The sequence below is a fragment of the Podarcis erhardii genome, assembly GCF_964252035.2.
Source record: "Podarcis erhardii genome assembly, chromosome: 16".
Taxonomy (NCBI): domain Eukaryota; kingdom Metazoa; phylum Chordata; class Lepidosauria; order Squamata; family Lacertidae; genus Podarcis; species Podarcis erhardii.
In genome coordinates, this window is record NC_138514.1 from 25,596,771 (window position 1) to 25,615,330 (window position 18,560).

The 18,560-nt window shown below is 46.8% G+C and overlaps 1 protein-coding gene across 2 annotated transcripts; it reads left to right on the top strand.

Moving 5' to 3' along the window:
• The first annotated feature begins 1,490 nt into the window (after window positions 1-1,490).
• PIMREG (PICALM interacting mitotic regulator) lies at window positions 1,491-9,444 on the top strand. Of its 2 annotated transcripts, XM_081843796.1 has the most exons (6): window positions 1,491-1,785; window positions 3,354-3,664; window positions 4,497-4,813; window positions 6,221-6,316; window positions 7,323-7,377; window positions 8,991-9,083. In XM_081843796.1, exons 1-5 carry the CDS (start codon window positions 1,608-1,610, stop codon window positions 7,351-7,353), a joined length of 933 nt encoding a protein of 310 aa, XP_081699922.1. In that variant the 5' UTR covers window positions 1,491-1,607; the 3' UTR covers window positions 7,354-7,377; window positions 8,991-9,083. The 2 variants fall into 2 exon arrangements, with proteins under 2 accessions (XP_081699922.1, XP_081699921.1); XM_081843795.1 differs by lacking the exon at window positions 7,323-7,377 and having other exon boundaries at window positions 1,494-1,785; window positions 8,991-9,444.
• Window positions 9,445-18,560: the final 9,116 nt, after the last annotated feature.

The window sequence follows — 18,560 nt, forward strand, 5'->3', positions numbered from 1 at the left end:
TGGGGAATCTGAGTCTGCTTCACAGCTGCAATTCCAAACATATTCAGAAATGAATAAGCTTATTTGGGGGGGGGGGCACCTGACAAAGGTGTATAAAATAATACATGGTGTATAAAATTCTGGGCCATCCAAGGAAGCTGAAGATTCAGATCTGACACAGGTAGTTACCCTTTTCACCAGGTACATGTGCAGAATTTTCTCCCATGAGATGCAGTGATGGTCACAACACTGGATGACTTTAGAACAGGGGTAGGCTGGATGTGGCCCAATCGCCTTCTCAATCTGGCCTGCGGATGGTCCGGGAATCAGCTTGTTTTTACATGAGTAGAATGTGCATTTTATTTAAAATCCATCACTGGGTTATTTGTGGGGCCTGCCTGGTGTTTTTAAAAGAGTAGAATGTGTGCTTTTATTTGAAATGCATCTCTGGGTGGGGCATAGGAATTTGTTGATTTTTTCCCCCAAAATATAGTCCGGCCCCCCACAAGGTCTGGGGGACAGTGGGCCTGCTTTGGAACATAAGAAGGGCCTGTTGGATCAGTCCATGTTCTTACAGCAGCCAAATAGATGCCTGTAGGAAACCATCAAGCAGAATCTGAACACAAGAGCGCTCTCCCCTCCTGTGGATTCCAGCAACTGGGATTCAGAAGCATCATTGTGCCTGACTCTGGAGGCAGAGCATGGTCAGTGCAGCTAACAGCCTTATATCCTCCACAATTTCATCTAATCCTTTTAAAAAGGCTATCTAGGTTAGTGGCCACCATCTCTGCCTCCAGTGGGAGGGAGTTCCACTGTTCATGCGCTGCGTGAAGCTTCCTATGTTCTTTAATTTCTTTGAGGGAAAAAGAGATACAATCTCGGAATATTTTAAAATGAGGGATGCTGATGGGGCCCATGTCTGGCTGGAAGTCACACCCTCAGATTCTAAACAAAATAAAAAAATTCCTTCCAGTAGCTAGAAACCCTGAGGTTGAGACTGGTCACTGCTGAGAGGGAAAAGCACTTTGTGCATGCTCAGAGAATGTTACTGCTAAACATGCACAGCAGAAGGTTTGAGAGGAGCTAAGCCCTGCAGGTTTTTACCTCCCATTTTGTGCAGCGTTACCGGAGGCTGCATGTTTACTCAGGAGTAAATTCCATCGGGGTTGCAATAGCAAGGCTGATTCAGTGCTTATACATGTATATAGCCCCGATTTACAAGCTCTAAAATTCCTAGGAAGCCACTGGCCTCTCGCTTGGAAAGCCTGCGGGGACAGGAGCCCTTCACACGTGCTCAGAGGCAGTGCTGCGTTTAGTTGCGACTCCTATCTAAGGGACTCTCCAGAAAAATGAATTTCGAGGTTAAGAGTCCCTCTGTGGAGTAGCAAAGCTGCTCTGAGCACGTGCAAACTTGCAAGTCAGCGAATTTCAGATCGGGGTGTATTTCAAACCAGAGCACGTTTACGTGATATGGCCACGAAGCTTGATGGTCTCCGAACATGTGCAGAACGCCACGCTTTTGCCGCTTAAAAATCAGCCTTAGCAGCGGTGAAATCAACAGACCTCACTGGTCAGGGTAACGTGTTTCAGATCAGAGACGCGGCCAGGAAGCTGGGGCGCCTCTGAGCATGCACAGAAAGCCTCCCTTTGGGCTCCTGGCTCAAAACTCTGTCCCCGCCCCTTCTGCTAAGGAGGCTGCCGAGTCCAGCCAATCTGAAGAGGGCGAGGAGGGGGCGGCGCCCGATTTGAAATCTTTTCAAGGACCCGCAAAAAGAGGACCAGATCTCCCAGCTGCGAGCGGCAGAGGTGAGTTTAAGGGGGGCTCTCTGGGGTCCGGCTGCAATTATTATTACCCAGATGCATGCATGCAAATATCGGGGCATCATAGAGGCTCCCCCTTTGCACCCCAAAGCAGGATGCGACGCGCCTTTCTTTGCAACGCGGAATAAACCGAGTCTTACATTCCTGCAGGGCGTGGGCGAGCAAAAGCATACAAACGAGTAAAATACAAAACGATCGGGAACAAGCTCGAGTACACAAAACAAAACGTAGACTGGGCGTTTCCCCGCATACTCTTAAGCGTTGCTAGGAAAGCAAAATATTTGGAAATCGTTTTGCACGGCCAGAGTAAAAATGGATAGCGCATTTATCCTCGCGTGCTGTTTCCATCTGAGTATCTCTAGTTTTCAAAACAAAATTTAAAAATTCCTTCCAGTAGCACCTTAGAGACCAACGTAAGTTTTCAAGCCAGCGACCAGTGATGTTTGGGAATGCTATCCAGCTACATAGAGTTTTGAACACAAGAAGATCCTGCTGGATCAGGCCAATGGCCCCCATAGTCCAGCATCTTGTTCTCACAGTGGCCAACTGGATGCCTCTGCTGGGAAACGCACAAGCAGGATTTGAACACAAGAGCCCTCTCCCCTTCTGGGACTTAGAGGAACTGGGATTCAGAAGTATTGCTGCCTCTGACCGTGAAGACAGAGCATAGTCACCCTGGCTAGTAGTCATCCATAGCCCTCTCCTCCTCTATGAATTTGTCCAATTCTTTTTTAAAGCCATCTAGGTCAGTGACCCTCACTGCCTCCTGTGGGAGTGAGTTCCACAGTTTACCTATGTGTCCAACATACATCTTCATTGAATAGACATGAGTTCTACTGTTATGAGAGAGGGAGAAAAAACTTCTCCATCCACTCTTTCCATGCCATGCTTTATTTTAAAAGCATTTATCACGTTGCCTCACGGCAACGTGATAGATACCTCAAGGGGAGGCTGCGCGCGGCTAAGCAAAAAGCCAGGACAGCCAGCGGGATCACAGCGATCCAGCCAGAACAGCCAACGGGATTGCTGCGATCCCGCTGGCTGTCTGGCTTCTTGCTTAGCCGCACGCAGCCCCACTGCTCCCTGAGCTGCTCTTTGGGGCTGGCGGGGGATAGCCATGTGCAGCCTCTTTCTGGGCAAGGGGAGGCTGCGCGCAGCTAAGCCAGAAGCCAGGACAGCCCCAAAGAACAGCTCTGGGGCTGGAGGGGGAAGCCCCGGCTGCTCTGCTGGCACCCGGGGTTTCTCCCGCCAGCCCCAAAGAGCAGCTCAGGAGCGTGCCACACGCCGGCAATTTAGCTCCAGGGACCACACATTCACTCCATAAGACATACAGACATTTCCCCTTAGTTTTTAAGAGGAAAAAAGTGTGTCTTATGGAGCAAAAAATATGGTAAATCTCCTGATGGGAATTTGATCGACCCCTCTTGAGTAATTCAGGTGGTTAGCAACTGACACTAAATGCCTGCCTTTGTTCTCCCCTTCCCTCCCTGTAACCCTTTTGTGATCTTATGGACTGGAAACCTGAGTGGGCTTATTTACAATACTTTACTTAGGGGAGCCCGGCACAAGGAAAGGGAAGATGGCATCTGTGTTCCAGAGTGTGGTGGGCTCTGCTGTCGGCTGGCGAAATCACGAGATCCTGCCTGACCTAGAGGAGAGTCCGCTTCCGGACAGGTTCAGGAAGAAGTCTTCTCGCAACATGACGTCCATGCGGATGTCTCTGCGGAAGCGGATGCCTTTAAAAGAAGTGGAGGTGAACATTGACGAGAATCCGACATGGGAGAGCCTGGAGGCCAAGGAGAAAAGACAGAACTTGCGGACACTTACTAGGACAGCTAAGAACGCCTTTGGGACAGTGTCGCAGGTATGGGTGGCTGCAATGGGCAGGTATTCAAAGGAAGTTTAGATCCAGCTACTGTAATGCTAATTCAGCTTCCCAGAAGCCGTTTACAAAAAAAGATAAAACAATGACATTATCACTAAAGCAATACTGGTGACAATAATGTAAGACTTTTGAAACGTTAAAATAGCAATAGAGTAAAAACGGATCAAAACTCGCGCTCACCTTTTAAAGCCTTGTCTAAACAAAAATGCGCTGTGTGTTAAACCACAGAGCCTAGGACTTGCCACTCAGAAGGTTGGCGGTTCGAATCCCTGTGACGGGGTGAGCTCCCGTTGCTCGGTCCCTGCTCCTGCCAGCCTAGCAGTTCAAAAGCACGTCAAAGTGCAAGTAGATAAATAGGTACCGCTCTGGCGGGAAGGTAAACGGCGTTTCTGTGCACTGCTCTGGTTCGCCAGAAGCGGCTTAGTCATGGTGGCCACATGACCCAGAAGCTGTATGCTGGTTCCCTCGGCCAGTAAAGCAAGATGAGTACTGCAACCCCAGAGTCGGCCACGACTGGACCTAATGGTCAGGGGTCCTTTTCCCTTTAAACAAAAATGATTTTAGCAGGTGCTGAAAAAAGTACAGGGATATCAACAGGCAGTGAGTACCAAATTGCCATGTTAGAATATAAAGTTCTTACAAATGTTCATGTGGCTTCTGTAAATGGGCCATTTCTGCAGATTGAAGCAGTCAAGCGGGCAAGGCGATCTTGTTGCAGTTCAACATCTGGAGAGTAGCATGTTTTCTACCCCATGCATCCCAGAGCCTAAATCCCAGACACTGCCTTAAATACATTTATTTTCCATTTCAGAAAATCCAGCAAAGCTGTCAAGGCCCCTCACGGTCGCTAGTCTCCTCCTGGAACAAAGCTTCTGTGGGTGGCAGCAGCAGGGACTCTGCCAAAACCCAAAGCAGGCCGCCCCGGACCCCTCGCCGCAAGAGCAACAGGCTTGCCGCTGTCTCGACCCCAACATCTGACACCAGGATTGTGTCCCCATCTGGCAAGAGATCCCCCTTTCAACCTGGCTCCTGCCGGCTTAACAAAGAGCTCCTCCCTCTCCGGAGATCCATGAGGGCTGCAGCCGTGAGAAGCCCATACGGTTCTCCTGCGTCTGTCCGACAAAGGAGGCAAGTGGAAGAGAAGTCTGCTGCTTGCTGAGCTAGTTTGCCAGCAAGGGCTTAGGAGGAAGGAATGGAGGGTTGGAGCCTTTCTTATTTTCAGGCTCAAAAGGTGTTTCCAGTGAGGCTGATGTTTTGATCGATCAGCTCCGTGGCTGGGCATCTCTCCTGCATGCCAAAGTTCCTGGTTACAGATCCTGACCCCTCCATGTAAATTGCAGGCTGGGGGAAACATCTTCTTTGCTTGGAAATATAAGGCCACTCCATATGTGAGATCTATGTCAGCCTTTCCAGCAAAGAGGGGTATACCTTTTTCTGCCCAGGGGCCACTTTTCTCTTTGGAGAAACCTTCCGGGGGCCACATAGCAATTGTGGGCAGGGCCAGAGGTAATTCATGGGATTGCAATGTTTCCTGAGGTCAAGGAGCAGGGTTTTCATCTATGTCTGGATAAAGGTGGACGCCATTTTGCTTCAAGATGGTGGACTGATCCTTTCAAAACTGCAGTGACTTTATGGTGTCTTTGAACTCCTGAGCAATGAGGCTGCTTGTATTGAATAAGAATAATAAATTAAGAACATAAGAGCCTTCTGGATCAGGCCAATGCCCCATCTAGTCCAGGGAGGAAGTTCCATAGTATGCATTAACTGTATTCATCAACTGGTTTAATGCTGAATTTTAAATTGTTGTAACCCACTCTGACACCTGCTGATGAAAGGTGGGGGATAAATTTAATTAACAACGACAACAACAACAACAATAGACAGAGCAAAAGATGTTACTCTTAACTTTGCAGAGTAGGCTACATTCCTGCCATGGAGAACTCAGACTTCTGTACATATACAGCCTCTCAGCCTCTCTCTCTCTCTCTCTCTCTCTCTCTCTCTCTCTCTCTCTCTCTCTCTCTCTCTCTCCTGGTTCACCCATTCAAAGGAATGTCTGTTATGTTCTGCAGAGGCTACTCCTGCTGATGGTCCTTGCCTGAATTCCCCCATAGCGCTAATCCTAGGGGCTCAACCTGGCTTAAGAGAGGTCAGTTTGAAGTGCTCTATAGATAAATCTATACATTTTGGAAAGTTGCTTTCCTGCCCGCTGTGCCTTTGCACACCTCTGATGATATCATCAATGCTTCTTGAGATCAAAGAGCAGGGCTTTCATCTGTATTTTGGATACAATTGGGTGCCCATCTTAATTCAAGATGGCAGACTGGAACCTTTCAAAACTACACTGACTTTATGGTTTCTTGGAATTCCCAAGCGATGAGGCCGCTAGAATTAAATAAATAATAATGGACTGGGCTAGGAAGAAGTCCCCAGTGTCTCGCTCAAGAACGTACCTGCTTGTTCCTGTGCTGAACTGCAGGCTTAGTCCATCTGTGCCCCGATTCATGACCCTCCTTCATTCTCTCTCCATTGCAGACAATTTGATTGCAACCTGGAGATGGTCTCCACCGGCATTCGCCAGTTGAAGCGTCTCTCTCGGGCCTTCAACGACATCATTGTCCAAGAAGAGAGGTGAGCCCGTTGTGTGGGGTGGTGCTTCTTCCTCCCATTGGCTAGGCTGCTTGCCTGCTATTTAGGGCGGGGCTGTAGTTGCCTTGACCCTGCTGGGGGCGGGGGGGTGCGTTTCTTGAAGGGTGCGTCAGGACCTGTGTTCAGATCCTCCTGGTCCAATGTGCTTTTGCAGATGGAGTCTATTTATTTCTTCAGTGCTGTATTGTTTTTAACACTCGATTGGAAGCCGCCCAGAGTGGCTGGGGAAACTCAGCCAGATGGGCGGGATATAAATAAATTATTATTATTATTATTATTATTATTAGGTTTTTTTTAAAAAAAGTCTCTAAGTGTTTTACATAAGAGTATGCCACAGTGATTAAAAAAACCCCCACACGATTGAAAACAGGCTTTAAAGACAGCAGACAATAACATTATCAATATAATGTTAATAATATTGTCAATATAATTGTCAATAACAATACCAAAGCAGTAGATTGTATTCTACTTGGAATAAACCCACTTAAATGAGTAGACCTAAGCTGTTCCTGCACTGCTGAGGATTGGACTAGAAGAGCCTCCGTATCCCTTCCAACTCTATGATTCTAGGCATGTCAGTTAATTTCAATGATTCTACTCTGAGTAGAACTGATACAGCCGACTGCAACAAAGGTGCCTGCCTAATGATAATCGGCAAGGAGTTGCCATAGATATTTCCTTCCTGCACTTGCAGGGAGCTGGAGGACTGGGTGACCTTTCTGGTCCTGTCCAAGCCCACAACTCTATGATTTTGTTCCTTGCCAATCCAGAGGAACGGAAAGAAGGTTGTGGCAATGGGGGTGGATGGCAGGTGGTGGAGCTCAGGAGCTTGGCCCTTAACTTTCTGTCCTGAGATATTCTAGAGGGCAGCCTGTTGCTGACCAAGGCTCTAGCGGCATCAAAATGGAACCACCTACGAGCCAGTTGAAAATCTCATACCTTTTCAGCTTGTAAACCCTTTGTTCCTAATATTCTCTCCATCTACTAGCGATATGAGAGATTCTCTCATTTCTAACTGAAGAGAGAGAAAAACAAACACCCAGGTAAAAATGTGCTCTTTTTGTTTTGCTTGGAATATTCTCTAACACACCCGTTTCCTGCATGAAGAACACCAGCTTTTAAAAGATATATGTGCATGCCCTCCTCAGAACCTTTACCCCCTGGTTTTCTATGACAGCTACCCCCCCCCCCCCGAATAATACCAGCCTTCCTTAAAGTGTGCCAAAATGAAATCTTCTATGTGTTTGCAGATGGTTTGGGTGGGTACATGGGTGTCAAGCAGCTTAGCCAGGAAAAGCCAGTGCATTTCTTCTGGGTTACATCTACAGAAGTCTAATGTCCAGTTCATGGGAAGTCATGGTACCCCTCTATTCTGCCTTAGTCAGACCCCCACCTGGAGCCTGGGTCCAGCTCTGGGCACCCCAGTTTAAGAAGGATATTGGAAAGCTGGAAGGTGTGCAGAGGAGGGCAACCAAGACAATTAAGGACTTGGAAACCATGCCATATGAGGAACGGTTGAGGGAGTTGGGGATGTTTAGACTGGATAAGAGGAAACTGAGAGGTCATATGATAGCTACCTTCAAATATCTGAAGGGCTGTCTGTCACATGGAAGATGGAGTGGGCTTATTTTCTGCTGCTCCTGAGGGTAGGGCTCACGTTACAAGAAAGGATATTCCAGCTGAACATCAGGAAGAACTTTCTGACAGCAAGAGCTGTTTGACAGGTGGTGGACTCTCCTTCCTAGGAGGTTTTTAAGCAGAGGTTGGATGGGCATCTGTCATGGGCAATTTATTGTAGTTGAGATTCCTGCATTGCAGAGGGTTGGGCTGGATGATGCTTGGGGTCCCTTCTGACTTCTATGATTCTATAAAATGACAAGGAAGGAGATTCCGACTAAACATTAAGAAGAACTTTCTGATAGTAAGAGCTGTTCGACAGTGGAACAGACTCCCTGGGAAGGTGATGGACTCTCCTCCCTTGGAGGTTTTTAAACAGATTTAAGGTGCCTGGCCAGCACTTTCTTGATCTCCTGGGGCAGAAGATAGAGAAGCATGATTAGTTGCACCAACAGGGTAAAGAACAGCTTCTATCCGTGGGCTGTTAGGCTGCTGAATGAAAAGATAACAACAGGGCAACTGACTTTCGGGTTTGGTGGGTGTCCGTCAGTAAACAAAGGGAATTAAGACTAAGAGAGCTGAGTGGGGGGTGCTTGGGTAATCTCACTGTATACAAGTTGTACAAGTGACAATAAAGTATTTCAATATCTGCCATGGATGAGATGCCTGCATCCCTTCCAACTCTATGATTCTGTGAAATGTGGTGCTGCATCACCAACCGTGGCCTGCCCTCAGTCAGCCCTCACTGGCTTGCCTTCTAACTTACAACCAACCAACCAACCAACCAACCCAGGGGGTTGACAGCCCTGGCTGTCAGCTTCCATCCACACCAAACATTTAATGTGCTACAATGCTCCTTTAATGTTTGATGTTTTAATTTGCTGGCAGCTGCCCAGGGTGGCTGTGGCAGCCCAGTCAGATGGGCGGCATCTATTCCTTGGGATGTGTCTGCCCTGTCTTCATCGATCTAACTTGGAAGTCCTTTGTGTCTCCAACTCGATGTGAGATGTTCTTAACACACTTTTCTCCTTCTCTGCAGAGATCAAGCCATTGTCAACTACTACCAGGTGATGGCGCAGAACCTGCGGGCTGCCCAGGTGCGGTCCCGAAACCTCTCCCAGTCTTCGCTCAGGAGGCGGGTGGCCAAACTGCGCTGGGAGCTCAGCAGCTGGGCTGAGAATAACTTTAAATAGTATTAATCTTCGAGATTAATGAAGGGTGTGTTTGTGTGTGTGTTTATCTTACTTTTTTAAAATAGTGTTTTTTGTATTCTACTCTGAATAAGCTTGTGTTTAAAAAAAAAATCCACACTAATTTTTGTAATGTCTCAGTGAAACTACATGGATTTTTCTTCCAATATATGTGAACGTCGGTGCTAAAACTGATCCTATTTATGGCATTAAGTCAAGCTGAACCAACCTGAATTTTATCTCTCTTTTATTTGAAGGCTGAGGTGTAAGTGTATCAATGAATAAAAGGAAATAAAGCTACAATGCTGGCCTGCTTAATCGCTGGAAAGCGGGGATGAAGGACGTTGTGGTTCCTTCCAGATGTTGCTGAACTACAACTCCCAGCAGCCACCACTGCCAGTGATGAGGAATGATGGGAGTTGGAGTCCAGTAACATCAGGAGGGCATCAGGTTGGCAAAGGCTCATCTAAGCCCTGCTTTAGCTTTTTATATTAGGAAGACTTTACCATCTCATTTTTAATTGTTCCCTGTTTGGGGCTATGTGTGTCATTCAGCACTCTATTAAAAGCACCAGCCAAAGTTAGCTGGGGGTGTCTGTGGGTGTCTGTATGACACCCTGCCCCCCGCAAGCCAACTTGAAGGAGGCCCAAAGAAGAAGCGGAAAATGTGACACTGAATGCAGCTTCCTGGTAATTTGGGGCTTTAATTTAAAAGAGAAACACCAAGCATCTAGTCCTTATGCATGAAAGGAGTTGGCTGAAAAGGTTTTGACAACATACAACAAAATATTGGGCCTTTGAAAACTTATTCAGCATCCCTCTAGTTTGAGGGAGGGGGGCTTCAGTCCACACACCCGCTGTCATTCCTAGTCAAAAGGTAATAAATTGCAAAAAAAAAAACCAGACTATTTGCATAATTTACGTGTGGAGAGGTGAGTTGGGTCCCTTTTTTATTTTTTTGCTTAGCAGAGATGTCACACAATGCCAGACCTATCAACTGCTACGTATTGCTGCTATCTACTCCCACTTGCTCCTCTCCTAATTTGGGGGATGCTGGGAATTAATCTAACTTTTGCTGACTCCTCTGCAACTTTCCCAGTCATTCCTGGTTGCTGGCTCAGGGTACAAAATGATGCAACCAGAACTGTCCACAGAGCCAGTGTGGTGTAGTGTTTAAGAGCGGTAGATTTGTAATCTGGGGAACCGGGTTCGCTTCCCCGCTCCTCCACATGCAGCTGCTGGGAAAGGAGATTGTTAGCCGCTTTGAGACTCCTGAAGGCGGGATATCAAATCCAAACTCCTCCTCCTCCTCCTCCTCTTCTTCTTCTTCTTCTTCTTCTTCTTCTTCTTCTTCTTCTTCTTCTTCTTCTTCCTCTCGATGGGCAAATTGCAAAGAAGACAGTCAGTTCCAGAACCAATGCTTAACTTCCTTATTGTGTGTGTTATTGATTTTTGTAGATAATGAGTGTAGATTATTTGAGGAAGTCACAATCACACAGGCTTTCACAGGGATATTTCCAGCCCTGGTCTTCCTCCCAATGCAAATTAACACCCTCAAGGGAGCAAAGTTTTGCCAGGCCTCACCAAGAGCCTATCTTGCTTCAATCTTCAATCTTGAAAACCATCCTTCTAGTGACTGTTTCATTTTTTTTTAAAAAATTGTTTTTTTACCACCTTTCTATCCAGGGGGGTGGCAGACAGAGTTTGACACGCCCCCCCCTTTTTTAAAAAATACTGTTTATTTTCCTGCTACAGAGGATAAATTTTGAGGAAAAAAATGTTACAGCAGTAAACAACAAGTAACTTGTCCTGATATAATTTTACAGACTTTTATCATGCCATGTTGGCCCCTCTTCATTTAACCCCCCCCCCCAACAACAACCTTGTGAGGTAGGTTAGGCTGAGAGGTTAGTGGCTGACCCAAAGTCACTCAGTGAGAGCTTCATGGCTGAGTGAATTATTTGAACCCTGGTTTTTCCCAGTTCCTAGTCCAACAATCTAACCGGTCTACAACACATGCCTTTTGAATGCAAACTCACATTGGGCTCTGCATCTTGATTTGGGACTCAAGCTCTGGAGACCAATTGCAGCTGGTAAAATGAGTTCTGGAAACCAGATGCACTGTGTCAGTGGGTTGTCCTAAGCAGGCTCCAGATTTTAAACAGTGTCCCATTTCCTGATTTCATTTTCTAACTTGTGTCTGATCAGAGCAAGCCATTATCTCTCCCTGCTGCACGGCTGAGTATTGGAAAAGAAGCAAAGTGTTTTGTTTTGTTTTGCTGAAGAAAAATTGAGCTGTTTAAACATCAATGGCCCCTGGCAACTGACTGAGGCTTCTCAGGGTTGGATAACTTCAGATGCCACAGGGGAAAGTTGCCCTTTAAAAAAACTGGTTGGGATCCAACATTCAAAACAAAGCTTTTCTCTTTAAAGTCTGTCTCCTTTTCATCTTCTGTGGGTCCTCCTTTGTCTAGAAGGAATTTAGCTTAAGCAATAGTTGAGATGTTGCTTCCAAAACTTGACTTTGCAGATGTTTGGTGAGTGAGGGTGGTTCTGAAGAAAGAGCAGATTTAAGCAGGAAACTTCCTTGTGCTGTATCCATGTTGCTCAGCATTCTCGACACGGACTGGCTGAAATTCTCCAGTGCTTCGTATTTCCCACGCTGCCAGGGAGTGAATCCGAGGCCTTCTGCGTGTGAGGCAGGTGCTATACCAATGAGCGGTGGTTGTTCTTCCCCATATTCCTTGGTTTCTGTGTAGGCCAACATGACAACAAAGTTTGGTTCTGTAAAGGCAGGAACTCCAGGGGCCCGTGCAGCAAACCTCTTTGCTCTCTGAAACTCCCCCACCACCAATTTTTAATTCTTTCCCCCATTTTTCCTTCTGGCTCTGTTATAGCTTGCCTATTCTTTCTCCTGGCTAACTTTCTGGTCAGAAGGACAAATGAAAAGGTTCCATTTCAATGCTGAAGGACTGCTTCAGAGGGATGGTCCCACTGGCATATCCCTAGTCCTTACATCTAAAAATGAAATCCCCGTGGCGGGGTGCGCTCCCGTCGCTCGGTCCCAGCGCCTGCCAACCTAGCAGTTCGAAAGCACCCCTAAATGCAAGTAGATAAATAGGGACCGCTTACTAGCGGGAAGGTAAACGGCGTTTCCGTGTGCTGTGCTGGTGCAGGCTCGCCAGAGCAGCTTCGTCACGCTGGCCACGTGACCCGGAAGTGTCTTCGGACAGCGCTGGCCCCCGGCCTCTTAAGTGAGATGGGTGCACAACCCCAGAGTCGGACACGACTGGCCCGTACGGGCAGGGGTACCTTTACCTTTACCTTTACCTTTACATCTAAACAAATGTAGTATAAACACCGACAACTGGGAAACACTGGCCTGCGAGTGCCCCAATTGGAGAACAGCCTTTACCAAAGGTGTCATGGGCTTTGAAGACACTAGAACCTGGGACAAAAGGGAGAAATGTGCTAAGAGGAAGGCACATTTGGCAAACCCTCACCGTGATCGACTCCTGCCCAGAAAACTATGTCCCCACTGTGGAAGGACGTGTGGATCCAGAATTGGCCTCCACAGTCACAGACTCACTGTTAAAACCGTGTTTATGGAAGACAATCTTACTCGGCTACGAGTGATCGCCAAAGAAGAAAGAAGAAGGGTTCTTAGTGGTATGAAAATAGAACCTTATGCCCGGAAGCGGCACCTGAAAATCCCCTTCAGATGAACTTTGTTCAAAGGGGATTTTAAGATGCAACTTCCAGGCATAAAGCTATTGTTTAATTACGCAATGAGCAAAGGGCATTCCTAAGGAGACCAGCCCTTTGTTGAAGTCCTTCAGCACACAAACAGATCCAGCTTCTATCTACCTCATAATGGCCCATTCAGCCAGCTGTAACAGCCAGTGCTGTTGTGGTCAATGAGTCAAGAAGCAGAACAAACCATTCTGTAGAATGGGTGTTGCTAGACTCCAACTCCTGTCACCCCTGACCATTGGTGATGCTATAATAGGTATCTAGTGTAAAACATGGTGCTCTGCTCAACAGACCCAGAATCTGACCACCAGGGATCTTTTCGAAAGGGGATTAAGCAAATTTGTCGTGGATATGTCTGTCAAGGTCTAATAGCACTGAGATCTCAGTGGAAACTTCATATCCAGAGGCATCTACCACTGGGTGCCAGAAACAATAGAACAGGGGTGGAGAATGTAGCACCCTCCAGAAGTTTCTGGAAGGATTATAGGGAGTGTGCGAATAACATGTTACAACAGCTCCACTGGCTATTGCTCTGTTTGTGGGCACAGTTCAAATATTGGTCATGAAAGCCTTATACAGCTTCGGCCTTGGCTATCTGAAGGACCCTATTCTCTCATAGAATCATAGAATCATAGAGTTGGAAGAGACCACAAGGGCCATCGAGTCCAACCCCCTGCCAAGCAGGAAACACCATCAGAGCAGTCCTGACATACGGTTGTCAAGCCTCTTCTTAAAGACCTCCAAAGAAGGAGACTCCACCACACTCCTTGGCAGCAAATTCCACTGTCGAACAGTTCTTACTGTCAGGAAGTTCTTCCTAATGTTTAGGTGGAATCTTCTTTCTTGTAGTTTGGATCCATTGCTCCGTGTCCGCTTCTCTGGAGCAGCAGAAAACAACCTTTCTCCCTCCTCTATGTGACATCCTTTTATATATTTGAACATGGCTATCATATCACCCCTTAACCTCCTCTTCTCCAGGCTAAACATGCCCAGCTCCCTTAGCAGTCCTCATAAGGCATCGTTTCCAGGCCTTTGACCATTTTGGTTGCCCTCCTCTGGACACGTTCCAGTTTGTCAGTGTCCTTCTTGAACTGTGGTGCCCAGAACTGGACACAGTACTCCAGGTGAGGTCTGACCAGAGCAGAATACAGTGGCACTATTACTTCCCTTGATCTAGATGCTATACTCCTATTGATGCAGCCCAGAATTGCATTGGCTTTTTTAGCTGCCGCGTCACACTGTTGGCTCATGTCAAGTTTGTGGTCAACCAAGACTCCTAGATCCTAGACTCTCCTATGAACCTGCCCAGGCTCTGAGGTCCTGGAGGGAGGCCCTTCTCTCTCTCTCTCTCTCTCTCTCTCTCTCTCTCTCTCTCTCTCTCTATTCTATTATGAGTTTAATTACTTTTTATCTATTAACTTTTATACGTTTTTAGCCTTCTGTATTTTATCATTGTTGTTTCCATTTTTGTAAGCTGCTTTGATTCCCGCACTGAGAAAAAGGCAGGATTTAATACTACTACTACTAATATAACCTTTGGTCCTGCTGGCTGCTGAGGCTGCTGAGGCTGCTGGGAGCTGGCATCCATCAACATCTCCACCAGAAGGCTACAGATGTCCCCCACGTCACCTGCCTAAGTTTGCCACAAGAGAATAATATTACGGGTAGCCTTGGTATTGTGCTGCTTGCCTTGGTTGAACACAGAGGTTTTCAACCTTTTTGTGTCTACGACTCCCTTGACCAACTACATTCCTTCTGTGGCACCCCATGTGGGGCTTAGGAGCCCAGTTATGTCACCCTTTGCCTGCAGAGCTGGCAGCCTCTCACCTTTTTCCAAACACTCTCCCTTAGTGTTCCCTCAGCCTCCTCTCCTCTCCCCTCTCCTTGGGAGTCTTCTGGGCAGCTGCTGCTGCTGCCCCTGGTCTCTGAGCTGCCCCCCTCACCCTAAAGAGAGGTGCCTCCTCATACTGCCTCACAGGGGCCTGGGAAGAGGATGCCCCCAGCCTTAGTGGCCCAACAGAGGCTGGCCAAAGGTGAACATGAGACCAACACTTTATCTTGGGAGGCAGCAGCAGGTGCTGCTGGGCCTGCATGGCGGAAAGGCTCCCCTTTAGCACTGGGCACTTGGCTCCCAGGTAGACCTTGCACACAACAAGGACAAGAAAGGCCAGCACAGTGCCTCCCACTTATCTGTCAATTCCCAACGGCAAGGACTGGCAGACTGGCTGGCTGGGCTCTCTCGCCTGCTTGCTTGCTTACTCCAAAGCTGCCTCAGCTCCTGGCAACCAGCACCGCCCAGCCAGCCCCAGAGGCACCATTTGCCTGTGGAACTTGTAGCCAGGGCTACTGCAACGGACAGCTGTGCAAGCTTTTGGGAGACAGAGACGTGAGAGGGCATCAGAGGAGGGAGAGAAGGAAAGAGGGCCAGAGGCCAGAGTTGCCCACAGCACTCCTGACCACCATTCAAGGCACCCCAGGGTGCCATGTGTGGTAAACAAAACCTGCCCTTTTCCCCTTACGGTGTATCCAAGAGCCTGTATAGAGTTCTTAAGTGGGTTCCCTATCGGTAGGAGAAAATAACAGAGGCCAACCAGAGAATATTGGGAAGCAAAGCAGCTATTAAGCCTGATCTTTATTAAAACTGTTGCAACAGCGTGCTCCCCTCACATGCAGGAGGACAGAGGAGGACTCAGAACAAAGGTCTGCCCACCCTTATATAGACTTTGAAATTGCCCACCCTCAAAATCCAGACCACCCTCAGAAACAACATACATACACCACAGAAGTGGTGTGGCCCAGGACCACCTCCCCCGATACATCATACATACATCACAGGGGGCTGATCTAAAACAGAATCCTGAGTGTGTTGTTTATCTCCTTCTGCCATTTACCTGATTGCATTATCTGGGTTTTGGCCACTCTTTTGTTATTATAACTACGGTACTTAATTCCTGGATCCAGGCATCCTCCTTTCAGAGAAACATTTGGTCAGTTTGGGAGAGTCAAAATGGTTTCAGGACTGTCTTCCTGTACTGTTTCAGACATGTGGTGTATATAGTAATGTATGCCTTGTACATTTAATTTATATATTTGAGACCTGAAATTCTTATGACACACTGCTTGAAAACCACTGGTTTAAAGAAACATTAACCTGTTCATTTTGTTTCCTCCTGATTTGATATCCCCTCCTTGTGTGCTTTGTCTTAGTCACACCAAACAAGGCAAGAGGTGAAAAACAAGAGTTTTTTTATAGCGTTTGACAAAGATGCTTCCTTATGGCTTGCTTACCAGCCCCAAAGAAAGCAGTCATGTTGGCACTCAAGACATCTGGCGAGCAAAACGGCGTAATAAATTCTCAGTCCTTCCTGCTGGCTAAGGCTGCAGATTTTAAGGACATAAGCAAAACGTACAGTATTATGGATCAGGCCCATGTCATCCTGCTCCCACAGTAGCCACCCAGATATCCACATGGGAAACCTGCAAGCAGGACTCAAGCACAAGAGCCCTCTCCCCTCCTGCAGCTTCCAGCAATGGGGATACAGAAGCATTGATACAGCCAGCCGTGGAGGCACAGGCTAGTAGCTGTTGATATCCTCCATGCATTTGTCCAATCCTGTTTTAAAGCCATCCAAGTTGATGGTCTTTGATGTTTCCTGCGAGAGGCAGTTCCACAGTTTAATTCTGCACTGAGAAGAGGTCTTTCCTTTCATCCGTCCTGCATCTTTCAACATTCTGGATCACAGAAGAACAGCTTCTAAACTGGATCGGGACTAACTGACCAAGCTGTCTCAGAGGGTGTGTGAAACAGCAGTATCTCCATTTATCAAAAACAAACATGTTCATAAGATAGAGGAGTACCAGGAAGAATGGAAAAAAATTAATGATTATTTAATTAAATATGTTAAGTTAGATTAGTTGGAAATAACTTGCAGATAACTAATAGGCTTAGGATTTTATATAAGTTAAGTGATGAATCAATTTGTATAATTTCAAAAGGTAAAGACTGAAAGATGTTAAAGCTAAAGGTAAATTTTATAAGAACTGTGATTTGGAAAACTGTTAACTGGATATGCATGGAAATTCAACCAAGGGGAAGCGAGGAAGTCACTTAACAATGTTAAGGAGTATAATTTCTAATAAGATTATGATTTGTGTTTGTTTGTTTGTCTTGTTCGTTTATAATTTTGTGAAAATTAATTTTAAAAATTGAAAAACACCACCAGCAACTGTAAAAAAAACAAACCGAGTAAAGAAAAGTGAGGAAACCGTCAAAAACAACAACATATTCCATGGGTGCCACTGACATGGCGTTTAAGCCAGCATAGAGCTCTGTGTACAGATCAGAGCTTTTCAGAAGATTCTAGGCTCTGGAACCGGGCCATCAAACATATTTGCCCAACAGACCTCTGCAAAAAAAAAAAGGGATTATTGTTTCCACCCCACCCAAAACTCCCAGCTTTGGTTTGTCTCGAAGCAAGGGAAAATCCAGCAAGCAAGAAGGCACACAGCCTTCCTGCTTCTTCAGTTCTGTGGGGAATTTAAATTTCCACTGTACAATGTAAGTCAACAGCTGAACAGGAGCAACTTTTCAGGGTCGTGAGTTCAAGCCTCACGTTGGGCAAAAGATTCCTGCATTGCAGGGGGTTGGACTAGATGACCCTCCTGTTGTTGTTGTTGTTTAGTCATTTAGTCGTGTCCAACTCTTCGTGACCCCATGGACCAGAGCACGCCAGGCACTCCTGTCTTCCACTGCCTCCCGCAGTTTGGTCAGGCTCATGTTTGTGGCTTTGAGAACACTATCCAACCATCTCGTCCTCTGTCGTCCCCTTCTCCTTGTGCCCTCCATCTTTCTCAACATCAGGGTCTTTTCCAGGGAGTCTTCTCTTCTCGTGAGGTGGCCAAAGTATTGGAGTCTCAACTTCACGATCTGTCCTTCCAGTGACCACTCAGGGCTGATTTCCTGAAGAATGGAGAGGTTTGATCTTCTTGCAGTCCATGGGACTCTCCTCCAGCACCATAATTCAAAAGCATCAGTTCTTTGGCGATCAGCCTTCTTTATGGTCCATCTCTCACTTCCATACATCACTACTGGGAAAACCATGGCTTTAACTATGCGGACCTTTGTTGGCAAGGTGATGTCGCTGCTTTTTAAAATGCTGAGATGACCCTCATGGTCCCTTCCAACTCTATGAGTCTGTGATTCTATGAAACCTAAAAAGTTTCATAGAATCACAGACTCATAGAGTTGGAAGGGACCATGAGGGTCATTTCAGCATCTTAAAAAGCAGAGACATCAGAGAACCACTTGAGAGGACCAGCCCTACCACTGGACACAAGGAGGCTGCTGCCTCAGGTGGCAGTAATTAGTTCTCACGGTGGCCAATCAAATGCCCCTTATGGGAAAACCCCCATTAGGGAGGACAAGAGCATTCTAACCTCCAGAAACTGGTATTCAGAAGCATAGCCTTCATGGCTAGTAGCCATGGATAGCCTTCTCCATGAATTAGTCTAATCCTCTTTTCAAACCATCCAAGTTGGTGGCCGTCACTGCCTCCTGTGGAAATGAGTTCCATAGGTTAACAATGTGCTGTGCGAAGAAGAACGTTCTTTTCTCTGTTTTGAACCTTCCAACACTCAGCTTCATTGGGTGTCTGTGACTTCCAGTGT

What these genes read in the sequence shown, in the direction of transcription:
- PIMREG (XM_081843795.1), top strand. Translation starts at nt 1,608, where the DNA reads ATGCACAGAAAGCCTCCCTTTGGGCTCCTGGCTCAAAACTCTGTCCCC. An exon ending in CCTTTGGGACAGTGTCGCAG is followed by an intron (nt 3,665 to 4,496) that starts GTATGGGTGGCT and finishes TTTCCATTTCAG; the next exon opens with AAAATCCAGCAAAGCTGTCA. An exon ending in GCGTCTGTCCGACAAAGGAG is followed by an intron (nt 4,814 to 6,220) that starts GCAAGTGGAAGA and finishes TCTCCATTGCAG; the next exon opens with ACAATTTGATTGCAACCTGG.